The following is a 20,812-nucleotide window of genomic DNA, read 5'->3' on the forward strand; positions in this document are numbered from 1 at the left end:
AGTTCAGGGCCAAATTCGACCCTTCACTCAAGAAAGAAATAGGATCGAGATTTGTACTAGTACTACAAGTTTTATTGATAATTACTTACGCACATCAAGTGTTTACATCAAATCAATGCAACTTATCGTGATTAAGTAATTATATGAAGTGAATATTATATTCAAACACATATCATGCATATATTGATTTGGTATAAACACCCGGTCGCCTTCTTGGTTACCGATTTTGGGTAGCGACCTACTAATTCTTTTATTTTAGATAAGATTAATTTCAATATCTTCAAAACATAAGTAAAAAATAAAGATAAAAAAGGAAAGTAGTTTCCGCTAGTTAGGGAACTCGACAAAAACTCCTCAAAAAAACACAAAACAAGATTCCATTTTTTTTTCCCCATCTTTCCTGATCAAAAGTTAAAAAAATAAAATAAAACTTGTACTCTATTCAATTACCCAATCATGAAACTTAGTATTGAGAGATGAAGAAACATGATGAACCCAAGAAAAATATTTTCTTCTTAATTTTCTGTGCCTTTCTTGTTTTCTATCCTGAGTTTGTTTATGGAAATGGAGGTAAATTTTCTTATACCCGTTTGGGTTTTCTTTCATTATATTACATACCCATTTTCTTCTAATAATTTTCTAACATGGGTAATTTGAGAAAAAAAAATGAAAACCCACCCAAGTTTTTGGCTTTTACGTGTATGCTTAATGACCCTTTGTTACTTTCTTGATTACTATCCTCTTAATGAACATTTAGTGTAATTAAGTGCTATTAAATGTAATAAAAAGACTTGCTTTGGCACATGGTGTTTACAAATTTAGCTAAATTAGCTCCAGGATGAGCTTTAGTTAAAAAAGACCCTTTGTTAGTTTTCTTGGTGACTATCTTCTTGAATAAACATTTAGTGTAAGTTAAGTGCTATTAATTAAATGTTATAAAAAGACTTGCTTTGGCACATGGTGTTTACAAATTTAGCTAATTTAGCTCCAGGAGGTGCTTGGTTACAACTGAGATGACTTAGGTTTGTTTTTATTTTTGGTTTAGTATGAGTTTTATAATCCCACTGGGTATGAATTATGAGTTAAAAATTAAAGTGCTTTATCCTAATGTTTGAAGTTTTTTGTTTTTCATATGCTTGATGCTCTGTTATATTTTTATGGAGTATAAAAGTAAGTGAATTAGTTTTAATAATTGTTTTCTGGTTGAGTGTTCTTCTTTGATTATAACAATAGCTTATTAAGTTTAATAAGCTATTAGAAAGGTGTGGAGGTCGAGAATTAGGTTGGAAGGTTAGTAGGTGGACGAGTGGTCTCCTTATTAGTAATATTAATTAGTAATCTCTTAGTTTCTTTTCTTCAATGTGTATGACTATTTGTTGCTTCATTTGCTTTTTATCTTGCTATTTTGTTGTCATATTTTTCTTGATACCATGCTTCACATCCTTGTCTTTTCTTTCGAGCCTAGGGTCTATTGGAAACAACATCTCTACCCCCAAAGGTAGGGGTAAGGTCGCGTACATCCTATCCTTCCCAAACCCCACTTGTGGGATTACACTGGGTATGTTGTTGGTGTTGTTGTAGCTTATTAAGTTTAAGAGAAAAAGTTGATACATGTTATATATTTATTAGTTTGACATAACACAGGGTGTGAGTAAGCTTTTTTTCCTATTAGACTCAATTTTCCTGTGAAGTTTTAGCTGCTTCTACTGTTTTTCTTCCCTCTGATTATTATTCTTTTGATTTCCACGTTTTTCAGTCCTTTAACTCTCACTTAAATGTAAATTTCAGTAGTTGGAAAATTTTCAGTATCTAATTTATGTTCAGTGGTCTTGAGGCTAGTTTAGCATGTAGAGCATAATAAGATACTAATGGTCTTTCACAGCTCATATTTTAGTTTTCTCAGTGATATATCGTTCTGATGGAATTTATGCAGGTTTTTCTCTTGCCTATGCTGAGACTGTAACCAATTATAGTGTTAACGATAGTGAGTTTCACAGCTCCACTCAACAACCTCTTCTAGAAAGTGGAGAGAAGAGCTGCAAAACTGAAGTACTGTTGGAACTCAACATATCAGTTAAGATTAATGATTCTTGTAGTCCTAACGACAACAATGCAACCCCTGATTATTCGCTTCAGAAAACAAGTGCATTGGAAGATGTTGTTTCAACTATTTTAGGTTACAATATGTTAATATGCCAAATGCAGCCACCGGTAGTGCATAACCGGCGTAATGAAGATCGGCTACTAAATGGAAGAACTCACTTGACCTATCCGAATCTGGAAGAATTCAGAAACATTACAAAACAAGAAAAGAGAGGGAGCACTGCAAGTCAGTTAGTAAATATCACCCATAGGCTTGAGCCTGATGGTACGCCTTACAATTATGCCTCGTCATCCAAGGGTGCTAAAGTGGTGGCCCACAATAAAGAAGCTAAAGGAGCAAACAACGTACTGAACAAGGATCACGATAAGTATCTCAGGAACCCTTGTTCTGTGGGTGGGAAGTACTTTGTTATCGAGCTTGCTGATGAAACTCTAGTTGATGCAGTCAAAATTGCAAACTTCGAGCATTATTCATCTATGCTCAAAGAATTCGAGTTATCCGGGAGTTTGGTATATCCAACCGAGACATGGAATCCACTGGGAACTTTTGTTGCTGAAAATGTCAAGCATGCTCAGTGTTTTCAGCTGCCTGAACCTAAATGGCTTAGATACTTGAAGCTAACTTTACTCACTCATTATGGTTCTGAATTTTATTGCACTATAAGTTTCGTCGAGGTATATGGTATTGACGCAATAGAACAGATGCTCGAGGATCTTATTGTCAGTTCTCCGGAACCTTCTCCTGAAAAAACGGAAAATCTTAATAAAACTGCTATGCTGTCTATGATACCAGATTCAAAGGGTGTCGTTCAAAATGTGGTTGAACCAGCAAATGAGGGGATAGGAAGTTTTGATGAAGGGGAAGGTCTTACATTAGATGCAGCGAAAAAAGAACAAACCATAACCACTGGCCCCGAGTTTATAAAGAAGCATAGGAAGCAGTCAAATGGCAGAACTCACGGTGATGCAGTCTTAAAAATACTGCTGCAGAAGGTGAGAGCGCTCGAGTTAAACTTATCTGTCCTCGAGCAGTACATTAAAGAGCTGAGCAAGAGGCAGGGTGACATTCTGCCTGAGCTAGACAACGAAATTTCTCAAGTTTCAGAGCTCCTAGAGCACAGCAAATTGGAGATCAAGGATCTCCTGAAATGGAAAGAGAATATGGTATGCCTGACTATTTCCTTTTTGTTGCTAAAAAGCAGACTAATGCACACATTTCAGTCATAAAAAGCAAGCTCTTTTTTCCTTGCAGGAGAAAGAAAATAGTGATCTTGAATCTTGGAAAGCTTCTGTCTCAGCTCAATTGGATTTATTGGTCAACGGAAATCGCATGCTAAGGTAGTACTATAAGTTGATTTTGTTTTATTATCTGAGTGAATTGCCTCTGTTTATCTTGATTCCTTTTTCTCCAAGGTTTGCGTTCCCAGTGCTGATTCGCTGTATTTCAACTTGAATATAGAAGTTTTAAGAGAACTTGAAACCCTGAAGTTATATTTCAAGGTTTTAGGAAGACAGTAGGAATTTGATGTTGTACTGAGTTAATGGTCCATTTTAGATTTTATCTTATGTTTCTCTAACACCTCAAAAAAGATTTTTTTAGTAATTTAAAATGCAAAGCTGCTGAAAGAGGCTTTCTGAGCATAATTATATTTCCTGTTCCAAGTGAAAAATGAGGGTGATGCACTGGAAAAAGTTATTCTCTGAAGTTCATTTTAATATTTTTCTAGCAAACTACAACCAGAGGGTTTAACTAGTGTTTTCATGCATCGCAATGTTTGCATTTGGAGAAAAAGGTTGTTCTATTGGTGTTTTTGACTTTTCTTGTTTTAAAGCAATTCATGTGGGGCAACCCGGTACTTTTGCCTTTGTTGGTCCAGATTATTCCACTTACTTTTGCCTTTGTTGGTCCAGAGTATTCTACTTTGTAGAAACTAGGTTGACTTTTGATGATTTCAGGTCCTTATTTTTCATGGTTAAGATAGGTTAAAGTGAAACTTTTGGAGAAATGATATGCATTGTGACTTGATCATGAATCAACAGGCAATATAGTTTGAGCATGGGGCTTTCATAATGGAGGTCTCAGGTTCGAAACCCTCAACCTACGACAGTAGGGGATTTGTCTTCTGGGTTGAGCTCGTCGCACAGGGCTTGCCTGGTGCGGGTTATCTCTCCTGTGTGGTTTGCGAGCTATTGCACAGGAGTTGGGTTTACCCTGTGCACCCGAAGGGTAGCGGCTGCGGGTTCCCATATCATAAAAAAAAAAAATATATATATAGTAGTCTGGGGTTATCTCTCCTGTGTGGTTTGTGAGCTATTGCACAGGAGCTGGGTTTACCCTGTGCGCACCCGAAGGGTAGCGGCTGCGGGTTCCCATGTCATCAAAAAAAAATATATATATATATAGTAGTCTGTTACGCGCTTCTTCATACGCTTTATCTTACATGAGTACAAAGGGATTGTCACAAATGTGTAAAAAGGGATTGTCACAAATGTGTAAGGTTCTGGTAGGTTCTACTTGTCAACTGGAATATAAAGCTCCGGCTGAGTGAAGGAAAACCCTGCTGCTTGTTTTAGTGCCTGTTGAACAGCTCTTTATAATATTTAGTTCGAGTACCTAAGGATTTCATTTACACTAGATTAGAAAGGCTAAAATCCATTGAAATGCTTACTGAATATTTTTATGTTAACCATGAGAGTGACTCTTAGATTTTATGCTTGCAAAATCATATATTTCTCCGTAAATCTATATGGATTTTAAATAATTGATTCTACAAGGAGCTTGGATAGACTGTTGATTATCCTTTCTTCAGACTGATATAGTTTTTCTTAGCTTATTCCACTTGGGCACATAGCATTTCTGGCAGTCTAGTGTTACTTCTTGAGTTGAGTTCGTATAACAACAAAAGCGCGAGAACTTGAAATCCATTCAAAATCGTTATGGAAAGCTTTGATGTTAAGCATGTGTGTTACAACATCGTATTAATTATGCATGAAAAATGATGTATTTCTTGTAAGTATATGAATTTTCAAATCAGTTGAACCCAGAAGGTGCTTCGGTAGATTGTTAAATATATCTTTCCATTAGGCTGATATCATTTTTCATTGCGCTTCTGTTAGTCAAGTTATTTCTTTAGTCGATTTTGTTATGTGCTCTTTATCACTGTTCTTCTGTCAACTTTCAGGTGACAGATTTGGATATTAAGTTTGTATGTGTTATGCTAGCGGGTAAAACTGTATTGAAAATTGAAATGGATGATAAAACTTCCTTGTGGATATATAGTTGGCTTTTGTTTCATATTTAGAAGATCGTGATCATGATGTATTGTTTTTCAATGCTCGATTCTGAACTGATTTTTCTTTCCTGTTCTCTGCGTTGAACTTCTTTTGCAGATTAGAAGTCGAAAAGGTTGTGAATGACCAAGAGAGTTTGGAAAAGAGAGAGTTGGCTGTGTTTTCAATCAGCTTATCTTTTGCATGTATTGCAATTCTTAAGTTTGTTTCAGAGAGATTCCAAACAGCATTCACGAAAGGCCGAGGTTGGCTGTTGGTTCTTGTTAGCAGCAGCCTGACTGCATTTGTCACATTGCTTTATAGTTAGTATACTAACCTCATTGCTAGATAATCTTATACTTGTAGAAACTTGTTCACTCATAGTGTAAAGCTTAATTGAAAAGAAGTTAACTCTAGTAAAAGTTATTCCTCTGAAGATCATGGACTGTATTTGATGATGCACTAACATTTTACTAATCTTGTTTCTTTCTGTTTCCCTTATTCTTGAGAGGACACTACTCTCTCAACTTTTTGGAATAGTGTTTTTCTTGGAAGAATTACTTAGAGGGAAGTAGCCCTCGGGGCTTTGGTCTAGTGGCATGAGCGCAATGTATGACATTTGATTTAGAAACACGTTACGTTAAACAGTGCAAATAAAACTCTGGTGCTACAATATTGTTTGGGCTTATAAACAGAACGAGGAGCACTCTTTGGTTTAGCTACAGTATTGTTTGGACTTGTAAACAGAACAAGGAGCACTCTTCTTGTCACTTTCTCTCACATGGAGTTAATTGTTTCTAACCAACGACAAGGCTGACGAGTGAACATTCCATGTTTCAACGTTAAAAGATAAATGAAATTTAAGGAGGATCGGAAGTGCACTAATATATATTAGAAATATGGAGGAGCATCAGTGCCCCATGTAAAAGAACACGGATAACTTTGCACAAGAGACATTTTGGGGCTCTTCTCGCAAACCCTTGGAGTAGTGCTGAAGTTACTCCCTAAAACACAAGGAGGTTGAAGTTGAAAAGGATATTTGGAAGTTGAGTTGCGTTTGAACATGCATTTAACTTGAAAAAAATATTTTTTTGTGAATGGAAAAACTTCACTTGAAAAACTGATAATATTCATTTTTTCAGACTTGAAACTCATCTTTGATTTTTTTATTTTTTAATGAAATCAATTTAATGTATAACCAAACATTGTTTTGGATTTTTCCCTGGTTCAAACCCGGTATCACTTGATCAAGAAAAAACTCGGAATTTCTTCTTCTTTTGTGTTGATATAACCGCCCTTTTTTTTTTTTTTTTTTTAAAGAAAAGGAAATATATTCATGTCCAAACAGTTCCTAAACATCAAAATTCAAAAAGTACAAGTTTTTGCGCGGAGTGTCCTTCATCGACTGGTCTTTAATTTTTGTCCCTCAAATCGTTAAAAAAAATGGGCCGAAATTAATTTTGGGCTACAAGTTTTAGCATAGCCCAATTCATGGACAAGATTTAAGAAGTCAAAAAGGCTTCTTTGTCACTTTCCAATTTCAAACCTCCTGCTGCTTTTTTACTTGTTTGGAAATTTCCAAGAAGAAGAAACAAAGGCTTCTTTTTTCACTTGAAAGAGCTCAAATTTGTGCAACCCTAATGGAATCTGAAGCCTCCAATCGACCCCTTAGGCGGAGCAAACGTATAAAACGAGCTCAAATTCCATCAAATTCAAGCTCAAAAATCCCTATTCTGCCCGAAGAAATCATCACTGAAATCCTCACAAGGCTTCCAGTGAAATCACTCTTGAAATTCAGGTCTGTTTCAAAATCTTGGCTTGCTTTAATTTCTAGCCCTCAATTTATCAACACCCATCTCAGTTTATCAAAGAACAAGGAAGACACCCACCATATACTTATTTCGGGTTCTAGTGGAGCTAAAAGGATTTTTAAAGAATGTTCTATTAGCTCTTTATTTTATGACTCTGTTACCCAGGTTCTCGACTTGGATTTTCCCATTGAAAACAGAATCGATTTCACGGTTTCTTGCAATGGATTGATTTTTCTTGCTGATTATATAAAATATTCTCTTCTATGGAACCCAACAACTAGAAAGCACAAGAATTTACCTGATTTTAAACCTAGATTCAAGAAAAACTACTATGTCATATATGGTTTTGGATATGATGAGTTCCGTGATGATTATAAGGTGGTGGGCATTTCTTATGGTTCGGATGGCGTGGAGGTCAAAGTATATAGTCTAAAGAGTGATTCTTGGACTAGTGTTGATTACTGTTGGGAGATATTAAATGCTCCAGGCTCTTCTCAAAAAATGAAATTATATGGTACAGGTTTGTTTGCGAATGGGAAGCTTCATTGGGATACTATTACTAGTGGTCCAATTATGCGTTGGGGCAGGAACATTATTTCTTTTGATTTAGCTAATGAGAAATGGGAAAAGATGGAGAAGCCTTCCTATGGAGTAGGAGAGAGTGATTTGTGGGTGGGAAAGTTGGGAAGTGATCTTTGTGTCTATAGTGATTATAGGACAACTCATTTAGGTGCTTGGGTTATGAAGGACTACGGGGTTAAAGAATCTTGGACAAAGATGTTTACCATCAGGAGGTATCTACTTAATCGAATTTTGTCTCAGCCTTTTTTCATGTCAAATAAAGGTCAAATATTGGCGGCTTCTAGATCAGCTTCTTTTTTTGAAATTTGTATCCCTGCTTCTAGATCAACTATCATCATATATAATTCAAAAGATGACTCCTTCATATATCCAGATGTTATGAACTTAGATGGCTGTCTTGGTGAGGAAATCTATATTGAAAGCCTAGTTTGTCCTTTTTCTACTGAAGGGACAGAGAACGCAACAAAAGAAAGGCTGAAAAAGCTCAGATCAAAACAATCAAGTAATAAATAACTTGTAAGAGTACTTTCTCTCAATCTCGACTGCAATCTGTTTGTTATTTCAAATATAGAACAAGACGTGTATGTGAAGGATATCTTTAAACCATAATGTTTCTGGACTACTTAACCCTCAGGGGTTGGCCCGGTGGTAATTGGCTTGAGCCTTGGGGTGCTCCCTTTCAAGGTCTCAAGTTCGAAACCCACTGGGTGCAAACAATTTCTGAGGGCCATCGGACTGGGGTAAAACCCTGAATTACCCGTGGTGCACTTGCGGGAAACTCCTTGCCGAGGGCCTGTGCACCCCCGGGATTAGTCGGGGCTCAAAGAGACCCGGACACCCGGTGCTTAATCAAAAAAAAAAAATGTTTCTGGACTACTTTTGGTTCTCGTTGCTGCTACTCGCTAGATGTATAGTTTCTTCAGGACTACTACCTTCATATTCTCTTACTTGAGGTATAGGAACTTGTTTTTTATATTATGATGTGCTTGATATGAGGACCACTTGTGACTTTTCTCAACTTTAGTTCGGTTGATATTTTTAATAGACAGCATATACCACTTGAAGTTGCACTGTCTATACACCAGATAAGTTAACTATTGTATATTTGTGTTTATTGATTGCTTAAGTTGAATTGTTTAGCACTTTTGTCATGTCCCTTATGTAGCTGGCATTGATATAGAGCTGTTCTCTTTTGCTTAAACAAGGCGAACAGTTTCTAAGGTTTGTTTTGTTTGCTACATGTTGAAGACAGACCGTGCACAAGGAAAAACCTGCATTTGGTGCTTCTATATCTGCGGTGGAAAAAAAAAAAGGCCATCATAGTGAACCTCTCCTTGTAAGCCGGGGGTGTATCAAATCGGAGTCTCCTTAGGTAGCCACTGACCTATTGTTATCCTTTAACTTCCGTGCTGGGGGGTTGGAAGAACCCCAAAAAAAAAAAAAAAAAAAGTACTTTCATTTGCTGTTCTGTTCCCTGTTTCTACTTGTCATTTGAGTTGTGATGACTGATGTATCAGTGAGGTGCTTTGTTAATTGTTACTTATGCACCAATGGACTTTCAGAAGTGAAAGCTCATGTGACAAACAACTATTCCGATCCCTTGATGTCTATCTGCTCAAGTTATGTGTATTTTGTGAACTGGAAGTTATATTCCATTTGCACTTATACTAACGATCCTATCCCTTGAGCTTGAACAAGCGAGCATTCGAGAACAGTCCATCCTGCCATAATGGATCTATCCTACTGGCTACTGCTACCTAACAGAATGCGCACTTGTATATATTTCTACAAATGGAGATTATTTATTTTTCCAGGGAGAGCGTAGGTTGTCTAACAAGGATCATGATAAAAAACTTTCCATTATGGAAATTGATAAAAACTTTAAATTGCAATTTAATTTAGGTATGGATTAATAGTTACATTCTCTCATGTCCAAGCTCGACGCTATTTCCTCCAGACAGGAATATTAATGAGCAACTATAAAGTAGATTATTTTTATTAGCATCCATATAAAAATAATCGACTCCTTTGGTTTCAATTATTATGATATACTCTCTCAGTTTTAGAACGTTTAGAATGCCGAACACCTTTTGCATTAATAACATAATTCCATACAATTTTTTATCTTGTCGAACACCTTTTTTTATTGACAACATTATTTACAATTCTCACAACTTTTAATCATTCAAATTTACTCAATTATTAACTATTAATAATTGGAATTTATTTAACAATTCATATATTAACATATTACTCTTTCTCATACTAGCTTTTAAATTATTACTTTTGAAGTTTCTCTTCCACTATAATTAACACAATGTACAAATCAAATTGTGACCATCATATAAAAGAAACGGTGGAGTATGCATGTACTCCACCATGGGGTTTGAACTCTCGAAAGCTAAATTCATCTTAGCAGATGGAAACGATAATCAAAGTTAGATTTTAGCATGGGACACAAACGTGTTCATTTGGCTCCTCTTATTGACCAAGCAAGGTTGTAATGAAACTGAGAACGCCAACAATACATTCTCGTACCCCACACTGACCAATTAGTGTGTAATTACGATCGGCCCGCAAGCTGCTTGGTTTTTTTTCTTAGTTGTTCTAGATTATATTTTGGATGTTACTTACTTGTATAGTTACAAATAATATTTTATCTTTTATTTCACAAGGTAGCCCATTTATATAGCATAGCTGAAAGAAAATGTTGTTCCCATTGAGTTATGTAGGCTTAACCCCTCTCTCAACTAAGGATTCAATCCAGGATGTTTGGGAATGGATTGAATCTTCTGATTTTTTATATCAGCGAGACAAACCCCTAAATATTAAAGTAGTCCGGGGCGAACAAGACTTCTTTTAAGTCTAGAAGATAATTGGAATACACCTAAGACTATAATATGTTGTGAAAGAAGCACATTGGATGGGTGTGCTTCGACTGTGTCTCTGGGCACAATTAAATATAGATATTATGAGCGTCAGGTGCATGATACTAGGTCGAGAAATTCGAGCAACCATTCCGCTACATACCAATTGCTAGCGCATCAAGGTCCCAACGCCCACCTCAGTTGGAGAGGCCCAGCCTGATACGAAAAATGCTAAGTTAGTTAAGATAGACCTCATTCAGGAATGCCACCGCAAACAAATCCCAGTAAGGCGTACTTTTCTCTTTATTGAAGCTTAATTCAGATTAGTCCGGGCCTAAAAAGCGGGGAGGAAATTAAAAAAAATCATGTGTATTTATTTATCAACATGTTAGTAGTTTATAAATCCACCCTTCTACTTCTTCCTATTTCAATTTGACCCCTTAATACGCCCAAGACTTTTTCCTTGCAGTAAACCAAATTCCTCTGCTCCTCAGTGCTCTCCATTTTTAGAAACCGATAAATACAACAAATAGGGTTTCAAAATTGAATTTCTCTCGACCCTAATTAGTCCTTTCCTTTTCAAATTCCAATTCATCTCCACGAAAAATGCGCACACACAATTCTTCAAGTGGAAATCACTGTACTGGATAAATTATTAGGTTTTCTTTTTCTTTTTAACAATTTCATGAAGGTCGAAGATTTTTTCACGACTTAATGAATGAAGATTAGCTTAGGAGGGTGCTTGAATTGATTTTTTTAAAAATACAACTTATAAGCTAAAAAACACTTAAAATAAGTAATTACTTAAAAACACTTTTTATCTTTTTCAAACACGAAAAAAAAAACTTAAAAGGCAAAAAACACTACAAATAAGACAGTCCAAACACCCTCTAATAATTTACAAATCCACCCTTCTACTTCTGCGTATTTCAATTTGACCCCTGATATTTACCAAGACTTTTTCCTTATACAGTTGCTCTCACTCTCCATATTTAGAACCAGTAAATACAACAAATAGGGTTTCAATTTAGGAACAAAATTGAATTCCCTGCAACCCTAATTTAACTCCTTTCCTTTTCAAATTTCAATTTATCTCCACTAAAAACGCTCACACACATTCTTCTTGTGGAAATCACCGTACTGGATTATTAGATTAAATTATCTTTTTCACAAAATTTCATGAATGTCCACTATTTCTTTCATGTACTTGTTTATCAACACATTACTCTTCCTCCATTCCAATTTACCTGGCACAACTTGTGTCTTAAAAATAATGTCAATCTTTTTATATTTAAAAATAATTTAATTTTATGATATGATTACAACTATACAAATATAGTAAGATTTATTCTGTATTATAAATTTCAAAAATTTCTTTTATTTCTTAAACTCCTCCGCACCTTTCATATTTCACATAAATTGGAACGGAGGGAGTAATAACTTACAAATCCACCCTTCTACTTCTTCATATTTCAGTTTGACCCCTGCTATAAGACTTTTTCCTTACAGTAACCAAATTCCTCAGTCTCCATTTTTAATACCAGTAAATACAAATAGGGTTTCAATTTAGGAACAAAAATGATTTCTCTGCAACCCTAATTTAACTCCTTTCCTTTCCTTTTCAAATTTCAATTTACCTCCACAAAAACACTCTGTGGAAATCACCGTACTGGATAAAATATTATTATATTTTATTCATGAAATTTTTCATGACTTATGAATGGAAATTAACTTCTTCTCCGTCACCGGCGCCATCACGTTTATCTGTTGCGTTTTCGCCACGTCAGCAGCTTTTATAACTCTCCGATCAAAAAAAGCAGTAAAATCGAACGGTGGAGAGGAAACGACGGCGTCGCATTTGATTAACGGTGGAGATATGGTTGAGAAGTTAACGGGAGCATCGATGATGGAACAATTAGTACCAGAGATAACGACACATGCGTTGAGTTATTTGGATTATCCGAGTTTATGTAGGTTATCTATGACTAATTCTCTTATGAGGAAAGCTGCTAATGATGATAATGCTTGGAAAGCTCTTTATCATAAGGTCTGTGCATTTCAAAGTTTTAATTTTTTTCGCGTTAGTAGTGATAATTGTATTTGACTGGATGTGTTTAAAATGTTGAGTTTAGGTAGAAGGCAAGTAGATAGTTGAGCATTGTCAAACCTAGCTCTTTTAGTTTCTATTATTATATGTTGTTTCCTGTACTTCGATTATCGTATTATTTTGAAAGTTGCTAATGATGATAATGCTTGGAAAGCTCTTTATCGTATGGTGTGCGCATTTGAAATTTCCCTCAAGTTTTAATTGTTTTTTGCATTAGTGACATCTCCATAAATTTAGCTTATATACTAGTGTTATATTAGTGATGGTGGAAGAAATTTTTTAAAATGATAGTTGAAAAGCTAGCTTGATACAGTAAATAACACATCAAGGCTAACATTTGAACATTTTAATGAATATGAATAATTGGAAGTTTTTAGTTTAAAAATAGAATTGTTTCAAAATTCGATGACGAATTCACTTACGATGAATGCTGCTAATTATGATAATGCTTGGAAAGCTCTTTATCATAAGGTGTGCATTTGAAAATTCCCTTGAAGTTTCAATTTTGTCGCATTATTAGTGTGAAAAAAAGTTTAAATTTGACTGGATATGCTTAACATTTTAAAATTTAGCTTATCTACTAGTGTTATATTAATGAGGAAAGCTGCTAGTGATGATAATGCGTGGAAATCTCTTTATCATAAGGTTTGTGCATTTGAAGATTCCCTTGAAGTTTTAATTTTTTCACGTTATTAGTGCGTAAAAAATGTTCAATTTGAATGGATATGCTTAAAATGTTAAATTTAGATTATATACTAGTGTTGTATTTATGAGGAAAGCTGATAGTGATGATAATGCGTGGAAAGCTCTTTATCATAAGGTGTGTGTGCTTTTGAAGATTCCCTTGAAGTTTTTTTTTTTTTTTTTTTAATTTTTTGCTCTATTAGTGTGAAAAAAACGTTAAATTTGACTGGATATGCTTAAAATGTTAAATTATATACTAGCGATAGTGGAAGAAAAACATTACTAATATGATAGAGCTGCAAATGATGATAATGTATGGAAAGCTCTCTATCATAAGGTGTGCTTTTGAAAGTTCCCTGAAGTTCTAATTTTTTAGCATTATTTGTGATGTCCCCATGTCATTTAATATAATTGTATTTGACTGGATATGTTTAAAATGTTACCCCCTCTGTCCCAATTTAAGTGCCTTAGTTTGATTGGGCATAAAGTTTAAGGAATAAAAAGAGACTGTTGAATCTCGTGGTCCTAAATTAAAGATGTGTGCAATGTAATAAAATAGCCTTTGAATCTTGTGGTTTTAAACATGCCATGTAGGGTGTTTGAATTGTCAACTTACTAAATATAGAAAGCCACTCTTTTTTGGGACAGACCAAAAAGGAAAGTAACTGGTTGGGATCCCCACCAGTGGAAAAGTCTCCAGTAATGTTCAATGCACCCACTGATCAAAGCCACGTGTCAACCTATATAATTAATGGATTAGATTGTAACTCCATTGTCATTCTCTGTCATCTTAGTTTTCCGCTGTCACCACATTCCTAACTCTCATTTTTTTTTTTCTAAACAAATCATATTCTCTCTCGACACACCTTTCCTCTTTATAAGTGATAAAGCTAAATTGAAATAGCTAAACACAAGAAATGGGTCGAGAGAATTTGTTCTTCATAACAGAGATTATATTTTCAGCAACATTGATCTCGCACAACATATATATCTCCGCAAATGCTTCTTTCAAGCAAAGATTTTGAGGACCTTCAAACAAGAAATGGGTTGAGTTGAAAAATGTGCAATTTCACCGGTGTAATAATATTTCTGTTTGAACATCGGTTAATATTTTTAATTGCTAAGTTCTCATTGAGCCGAGTTTGGGAGGTAATGAACATGGGAAGAAGGAGCAATAAATAACTTGTGTAATAGTAATTGAGAAGAGGGAAACCTGAGTTTTTTATAAAGTTACAGTAAGAAAATTATAGCTATTTTGGGGAGTGAAATTCCTTGGAGAAGAAGAGGACAAAGTTTATGGTCTCATCATCCATGGTTGCAAACTTTCAGCCAAGCTGTTTGAAGACCAAGTTATCATACCCTATTTCTTTACGTAGAAAGGGATGGAGTATATTTAGTGAAAATAAGGGTGTATTAGGAAGTGGGTGATGGGCAGAGGAGAAAGGTAACAGCGAATGGAGTGTTGAAAGTAAGGTGACGGTGGAAAACCAAATTGACAGAGAATGAATTAGGGGTTTCTATCTAAGCCATTAATTGTAAAGGTTGACACGTGGCTTTGATCAGTGGGTGCATTGAACCTTACTGGAGACTTTTTCACTGGAGGGGATCCCAACCCGGAAATTAACACACTTAAATTGGGACGGAGCGAGTAAATTTTTTTCGATTTCTATTATTATTTGTCGTGTCTTGTACCTCTATTATAGCACTCCCTCTGTCCCAATTTAAGTGTCTTAGTTTGATTGGGCCCATAGTTTAAGAAACAAAGGAAGACTTTTGAATCTTGTGGTCTTAGACTTGCCATCTAGAATGTTGGAAGTGGAAAACTTACTAAATATAGAAAGAGACACTCTTTTTTGGGGCAGACCAAAACGGGAAGTAAGACACTTAAATTGGGACGGAGGGAGTATTATTTTGTTGTAGTTACTGACTATCGAGGACAACCTCTCTACCTGGTAGGGGTAAGGTCTGCCTACACACTAACCTCCCCAGACCCCACTTGTCGGGTTACACTGGTATGTTGTTGTATGCATAAAATGTTAAATTTAGATTATATATAGTGTCACCTTAGTAATGGTGGAAGAAAAATATTAATATGATAGTTAACAATCAAAAAATATTAACATGGTAGTTGAAAAAACTAGCTTGATAGAGTGAAAATCTCATCAAGCCTAATATTTGAACACTTTAATGAATATGAATACTTGGAAGTTTTGAGTTTAAAAATAGAATTGTTTCAAATTTTCTGGGACATCCCAAAATGGGAAAGTGCAGTATTGATTTGACAGTCAGCTGGAGGATGATTGAAGACGACTCGTAATTATTTGTTTTAGAACATTGTTATTCACCAAATATGTTGGAATAGGTATCTGGACGACCTTAGATTTAGTTCAACGAAGCATGTTTCACGTAGAGGTTAATGTGGTCTAATCTTACTCTGTCTGAACTGAGTTTAAACGGATGTTTTGACTGACTGTGTAGATGATAGGCTTTTAGCCGTATTTAATCCAAGCTAAAGAGAGTAGTATTGTCTATATTAGCAGTTCAACTGTTGAACCATTTAATTCTCTTGTTCATATATGTATGACATAACTAGCATCCCCCAAGTATTCATCATATTTCATTGGTATTGTCATGGAAGTGCTAGGAAAAAAAAATTCCGGGGATGGTTTGAGAAAAATTAAACTTGTGTTTCTGCATCTCATTTCCTGTTGTTATCTGGGATTAGGAAAATCAACAGTCTAATTGATGCTTTTGTAAAACGATAAGTGAGTTACACTATCTTAGATAAGGCGCTCATTAAGGTTATCTGAAGGCTGCTGTCAAATAGTCTCTTAGCTGTCTTCCTTCAGGTGCTTTTATGTATTTGTGTGGGCATTTAAGGGTATATGAGAATGCTGCTGTGCTGATCGGCTTGTTAACTTCTTCTATTAGGAAAATTATGGAAGTGTTAGACATTAAGGAAGCTATATCATCCAGTTTCCTCTAATTTCCAATGTTGTGAATCCTTTTATTTCTAGATGAATGATCAGCTTTTCAGGTTCTGTTTGCCTATTTATTTTTGGTTTTCATGCGAAGCGTTGTAGGATTTTTGAGCTTAGTGCACTTCTTATATTATTATTGTTTTAAATAAAAAAGAAGCTTAGTACAGGATTTTGATGTCTAAAATTGCTTTGAAGTTATTACGCTGTGAAGTTTCTGTGGTCCAAGTGTTAGAATTGCTAAATAGTTATGCCAAATTAAGGATGAAAAGCTTATTTCATGCATAACATAATAGCCAAGTCCTCCTGCCAGCATTTGTATGCTTATACCCTGGGGTTCAGAACCTTTAGTATACCATCCACCCCAAATTGAATTCTCCCCTTTGATATGGCATACCTACAATGTTAGAATTATATAAATGCACCCGTTTTTCATAAGAGAATAAGAGTTAAGGGAAACATATTCAAGAAGTATACGAAGAGGGAAATACACAATACTCAATGTTAAAATGGTAAGAAAAGGATATACAAGGACAGTAAGTTACTTATTCATTTATTTGGAATTCAAGGGGAGAAAAAAGGTTACGTAATTGGGAAAGTTCTTTGTGTTATACTGCTACAAGACATGTGGTAGAGCTTTCCATTCCTTGATAAGGATGTGCTAGAGCTTTCCCTTCGATGAAAGTGGACACTAATTCTTGAGGGCTTCTTCGTTTTCCAGTTTTTGGACATTATTTGAGCTCTATGGACTTGTGATACTAGTAGATGCACACATACATAGGGATATCTGGCCAACTATAATAATACAGAAGGTCCCCAAGTGGATGACGTAGTGGTTGAAGCATGAGAGTTTACAATCTAGAAGTGATTGAGAAACAGAATTTGTAAAGAATGTTATACCTTGTAGAATGCCCCAAAAATTTTCATTGGAAAAACAAAAAGTACAATAATTCCTTTTGTTCTCTCTTTTTTTTGGGGACATGGTAACAAGCTGTATTGAAATAAAAAAGGGCCAGTGAAGGCCATAGTTACAATGAAGCCTTATAAAAGCTATAGAAATTCAACTAGCAACTAAAGAGACTCTAGGAACTGTATTAGAGTCTCTGTATCATCTATATGCTTTTCTTTACACCAAAAATGCGAAAGTCGAATACAATAACAAAAGCAGGATTCAATAGATGATGAACTCCTACTCCTGGGGTGATTGCTTTATCTTTTGTCTCTTGTCTGATCTTTTGGTAGACTTGGTTTGAGCCCTGTGGAAAAACTTGCACATGGCACGTTTATTCAGAAATTTGGCTTGATAGATTAAGATGGAAAAAAAGAAATACGACATCGGATTTACATTTATTTCCTACATCAATTAAAACTTGTCTCAATGATCGTCATTTGTTTGGAAATTGGAGGGAAAGTAATTGAAGCTGAAGGACGAGGATCTTGCAATCTAAAAGACATTGTGAAAGAAGTGGAAACAAGGGCTTACCTTGCTGCTTCTTTTGTATCAGATAATTACGTCTGTCATCTTACTTTCCCGTCCTTTAAAATGATAGACTTCGAACACCAAACTTCCATGTTAAGTTGTTATTAAGGTTAGGGAAAATTTTGGAAAGCATCTATATACTTTGTTGTTTTTACATGCATTCGGATGCGCCAAATTTATTTTTAACCAGCACATGGCTGGAAGTGTTGGTGTAGTGATTATCTTTTGTTTTCTCCTCGTCTCTTAGGATTTCACATTGGAGCAGGATTCTGTGACTCCAATTAATGGATGGAAGGCTTACTATGCAGCTACAAGAGCCATTATGAATGTCAATGCTGAGTTTTTTAAAATTATTAAAGAAAGATCAGTCCCAGCTATGGAGCGTTTTTGGCTCAATGCAGACTATGTGAAGTGTTTTCATGCCTCTGGGGAGTACTTTACAGGGTATGAATTTTTCCATCCTTTGAGGAGGGTTGGCTTTTGTGTTTTACTACTACTTTATATCTGCACCTTGCATGTCTGTCGTTTTGTTCTCCCTCTTAACCTCCCTTCTTTTTCCTTTTTGTGATTAAAATCTCTGAAATATTTTGTGACAAACTTGTGATCCTTCTCCTTGGAATAACCAAGACTCTTGACTTTGGTTTCTCTGGGCATTTACGTTTTGTGTTGTCCGCTTTTAAGAGGCTTTTGTATGATCTGAATTGCTGGTCGGTACTTTTCTTTGTCATTTGCAAGTGGGTTGAGTTCTTCCTTTTCATATTTGTTATGTATAACTTCTCTCTATGTTGTTTGTGTGAGGCTTTCCGAATGGTGTATGATAGTCTTCGGTTACTCCACTCATTTCGTTAAGGTCTTGGTTAGATGGTTGGATTCTTTCACATGGTAATTTGAGTCTAACATAGTAAGCCTGCTACTACAACATCTTTTTCTTTACTTGTATCAATATGGGCTTCTTTCTCACAATTTAGTCCCTCGAACCATTAACTTTGTTTTAGGCAGTCTTTTGCGTGTTGAGCCTTTTCTTTCTATCTCAGGCACACTCTTCCGCCTATTATCCTCTACTTTCGAGGATCATTCTTCAGCTTGTCAAGCTACTTCAATTTTTACAAAAGAAAAAAAAATGTAAAGAAGAAAAGGTGGAAACAAAACAGTCCTAGTCCACGTCTAACCCAGATTGGATTAGATGTGTGGGAGGGTATTAGAAAATATATTTGCCAGATGCAGTTTTGATTTTCCTTTTTCTCTAATGAGCTTGTTCTGATATTGATTTTTTCAACTAAGGTGCAACCGTCATCACAGCAATTGCAAAATTTATCTATTTGCCGCTCGCCGTAACGCAAGTTCACTAGGGAGATTGTTTTTCGTGTGACCTGTTTGATTTCCACGTCTTTATGTCATTCAGCACATCTGTAGTTGGTTCTAGCATTTATTTGCCAATGCAGTTTTAATGCAGTCATTGGCTAGAATGATCTAGTGTAACATGTTTCATCTCCACATCTTTATATCATTCGGCACGTTTGGAGTTGCTTCTAAAATGTATTTGCTGGTGCAGTTATAATGCAGTCATTGGCAGCTGGCAGCTGGCTTTTAACTGGGAGCAAAATGTTGATGTCGAAATTAGAGACGTAAAGGCAAGGGTAATGACAGATTCAGCTTGGGTGACTATGAAAGCTTATCTTAATATGGGATCAGGTAACGTGACTAATGTGTTTGAATTCCATAATGGGAGATGGTACATGGTCCATCATCACTGCTCAGTGATGCTCATTCATGGAGGTGCAGGACAACAAGTTGTGCAGGGATAGAGATTAAACAAGGCAACTGTGAAGAAGATTGATTATTCTTTAGAAATTGGAAAGTGGTATAGAGTTCCGTCTATAGTAGGTTTGATTTCGTCTGGAATCTTCATAAAATTATCTTATGTAGTTTCTGCTTCCCTTCTTGTCTTTTCTCCGCCCAATCTCAGCTTCATCTCTTTGGTGGTTTAGAAAAATCTCTAGTTTCTTGCCACCGATTTTTGCTTCGCTAACTTTCTTGGTATACAAATGCACAGTTTGATTTGTCAAAATTTGCAAATGTGGTCATGGTTATGGCCGTGGAGAAGGAACCCCTCTTGGATTAGTCTTGTAATTCAAGAATGTGGTTAATAAGCCTAGGAGATACGACATTAGCCTTTGACCCTTGAAAACTTGGGACAGTTTGGTGCGGTTCAAAACCTTGTACCTTCCAATCTAAGACTAGATGAAAGCCTTGAAATAAGAACAAGGCAAAAGAAAGAATTTAAGGTGCTGCTGAAAGGTACTGATCCTAAACAAACCAAAGTCGAGGTTCCATCTGCAAGAAATTCAATAGAAGTTACGGATGCATCAACTGTGAAACATATATTTTTTTTTATTTTTTTTTGTCAAAGACGAAAAATGTCGATGGTGATGACTCTTCAAAGTGATTATGAAGGACATGGGGTAGTTGATTGTTTAAAAGATGTTCCTAGCGCCATTCTTGCGGTTAGTTAATCGTGTGCATGCTTGGCTAAAACTTTGGGAGAATATTGCGATCAGATTTTTCGTTATGTTCATATATCTTATGTGTAAAATTAAAGTTCTGTAAAAATAATATAGAATTAAAAATAAATTTGTAAAGAATCAGAAAATTAATTGGCAAAGAGCATATTCGTCAAGACAAGAACGTGGAATCAGTCAGAAAGGGAAAAGAGCAAAAGCAATTCATGGAAGGAAATTGTCATGTTAAATCGAATTAGTTTCCACCACGCACAGAGTTGGATAATTATTCTGTCACCTGTCATTAGTTATGGCCCACAAGAACTTAGGCCAAATGAAAGAAAGAAAATCTTGACTATAATATATGGCGATAATTTTTTGGAGTTCGGAATCAAAATGTCCTCAAAAAAATCACTTTGAACTAAAATACCT

General features: G+C 35.6%; 3 protein-coding genes across 12 annotated transcripts; all 3 read left to right on the forward strand.

Moving 5' to 3' along the window:
• The first annotated feature begins 339 nt into the window (after nucleotides 1–339).
• LOC132634747 (SUN domain-containing protein 5) lies at nucleotides 340–5,869 on the forward strand. Of its 2 annotated transcripts, XM_060350787.1 has the most exons (5): nucleotides 340–570; nucleotides 1,466–1,558; nucleotides 1,934–3,267; nucleotides 3,356–3,441; nucleotides 5,494–5,869. In XM_060350787.1, exons 1-5 carry the CDS (start codon nucleotides 477–479, stop codon nucleotides 5,699–5,701), a joined length of 1,815 nt encoding a protein of 604 aa, XP_060206770.1. In that variant the 5' UTR covers nucleotides 340–476; the 3' UTR covers nucleotides 5,702–5,869. The 2 variants fall into 2 exon arrangements, with proteins under 2 accessions (XP_060206770.1, XP_060206771.1); XM_060350788.1 differs by lacking the exon at nucleotides 1,466–1,558 and having other exon boundaries at nucleotides 341–570.
• A 1,022-nt stretch (nucleotides 5,870–6,891) lies between these two features.
• Nucleotides 6,892–9,690, forward strand: LOC132634748 (F-box protein CPR1-like). Of its 8 annotated transcripts, none has more exons than XR_009580326.1 (3): nucleotides 6,892–7,978; nucleotides 8,140–8,282; nucleotides 9,015–9,151. XR_009580326.1 is itself a non-coding variant. In XM_060350794.1 (3 exons), the coding sequence occupies exons 1-2, from the start codon at nucleotides 7,014–7,016 to the stop codon at nucleotides 8,270–8,272; spliced, it is 1,023 nt and encodes a 340-aa protein (XP_060206777.1). In that variant the 5' UTR covers nucleotides 6,892–7,013; the 3' UTR covers nucleotides 8,273–8,282; nucleotides 9,019–9,690. The 8 variants fall into 8 exon arrangements, 6 of the variants coding, with proteins under 6 accessions (XP_060206777.1, XP_060206776.1, XP_060206773.1 ...); XR_009580327.1 differs by having other exon boundaries at nucleotides 9,019–9,151; XM_060350794.1 differs by having other exon boundaries at nucleotides 8,215–8,282; nucleotides 9,019–9,690.
• A 2,406-nt stretch (nucleotides 9,691–12,096) lies between these two features.
• On the forward strand, nucleotides 12,097–19,950 carry LOC132634750 (F-box protein SKIP8). 2 transcript variants are annotated; one of them, XM_060350796.1, is made up of 3 exons: nucleotides 12,097–12,680; nucleotides 18,148–18,326; nucleotides 19,435–19,950. In XM_060350796.1, exons 1-3 carry the CDS (start codon nucleotides 12,354–12,356, stop codon nucleotides 19,685–19,687), a joined length of 759 nt encoding a protein of 252 aa, XP_060206779.1. In that variant the 5' UTR covers nucleotides 12,097–12,353; the 3' UTR covers nucleotides 19,688–19,950. The 2 variants fall into 2 exon arrangements, with proteins under 2 accessions (XP_060206779.1, XP_060206778.1); XM_060350795.1 differs by having other exon boundaries at nucleotides 12,098–12,680; nucleotides 18,130–18,326.
• Nucleotides 19,951–20,812: the final 862 nt, after the last annotated feature.

This window comes from Lycium barbarum, chromosome 4 (assembly GCF_019175385.1).
Source record: "Lycium barbarum isolate Lr01 chromosome 4, ASM1917538v2, whole genome shotgun sequence".
NCBI lineage: Eukaryota > Viridiplantae > Streptophyta > Magnoliopsida > Solanales > Solanaceae > Lycium > Lycium barbarum.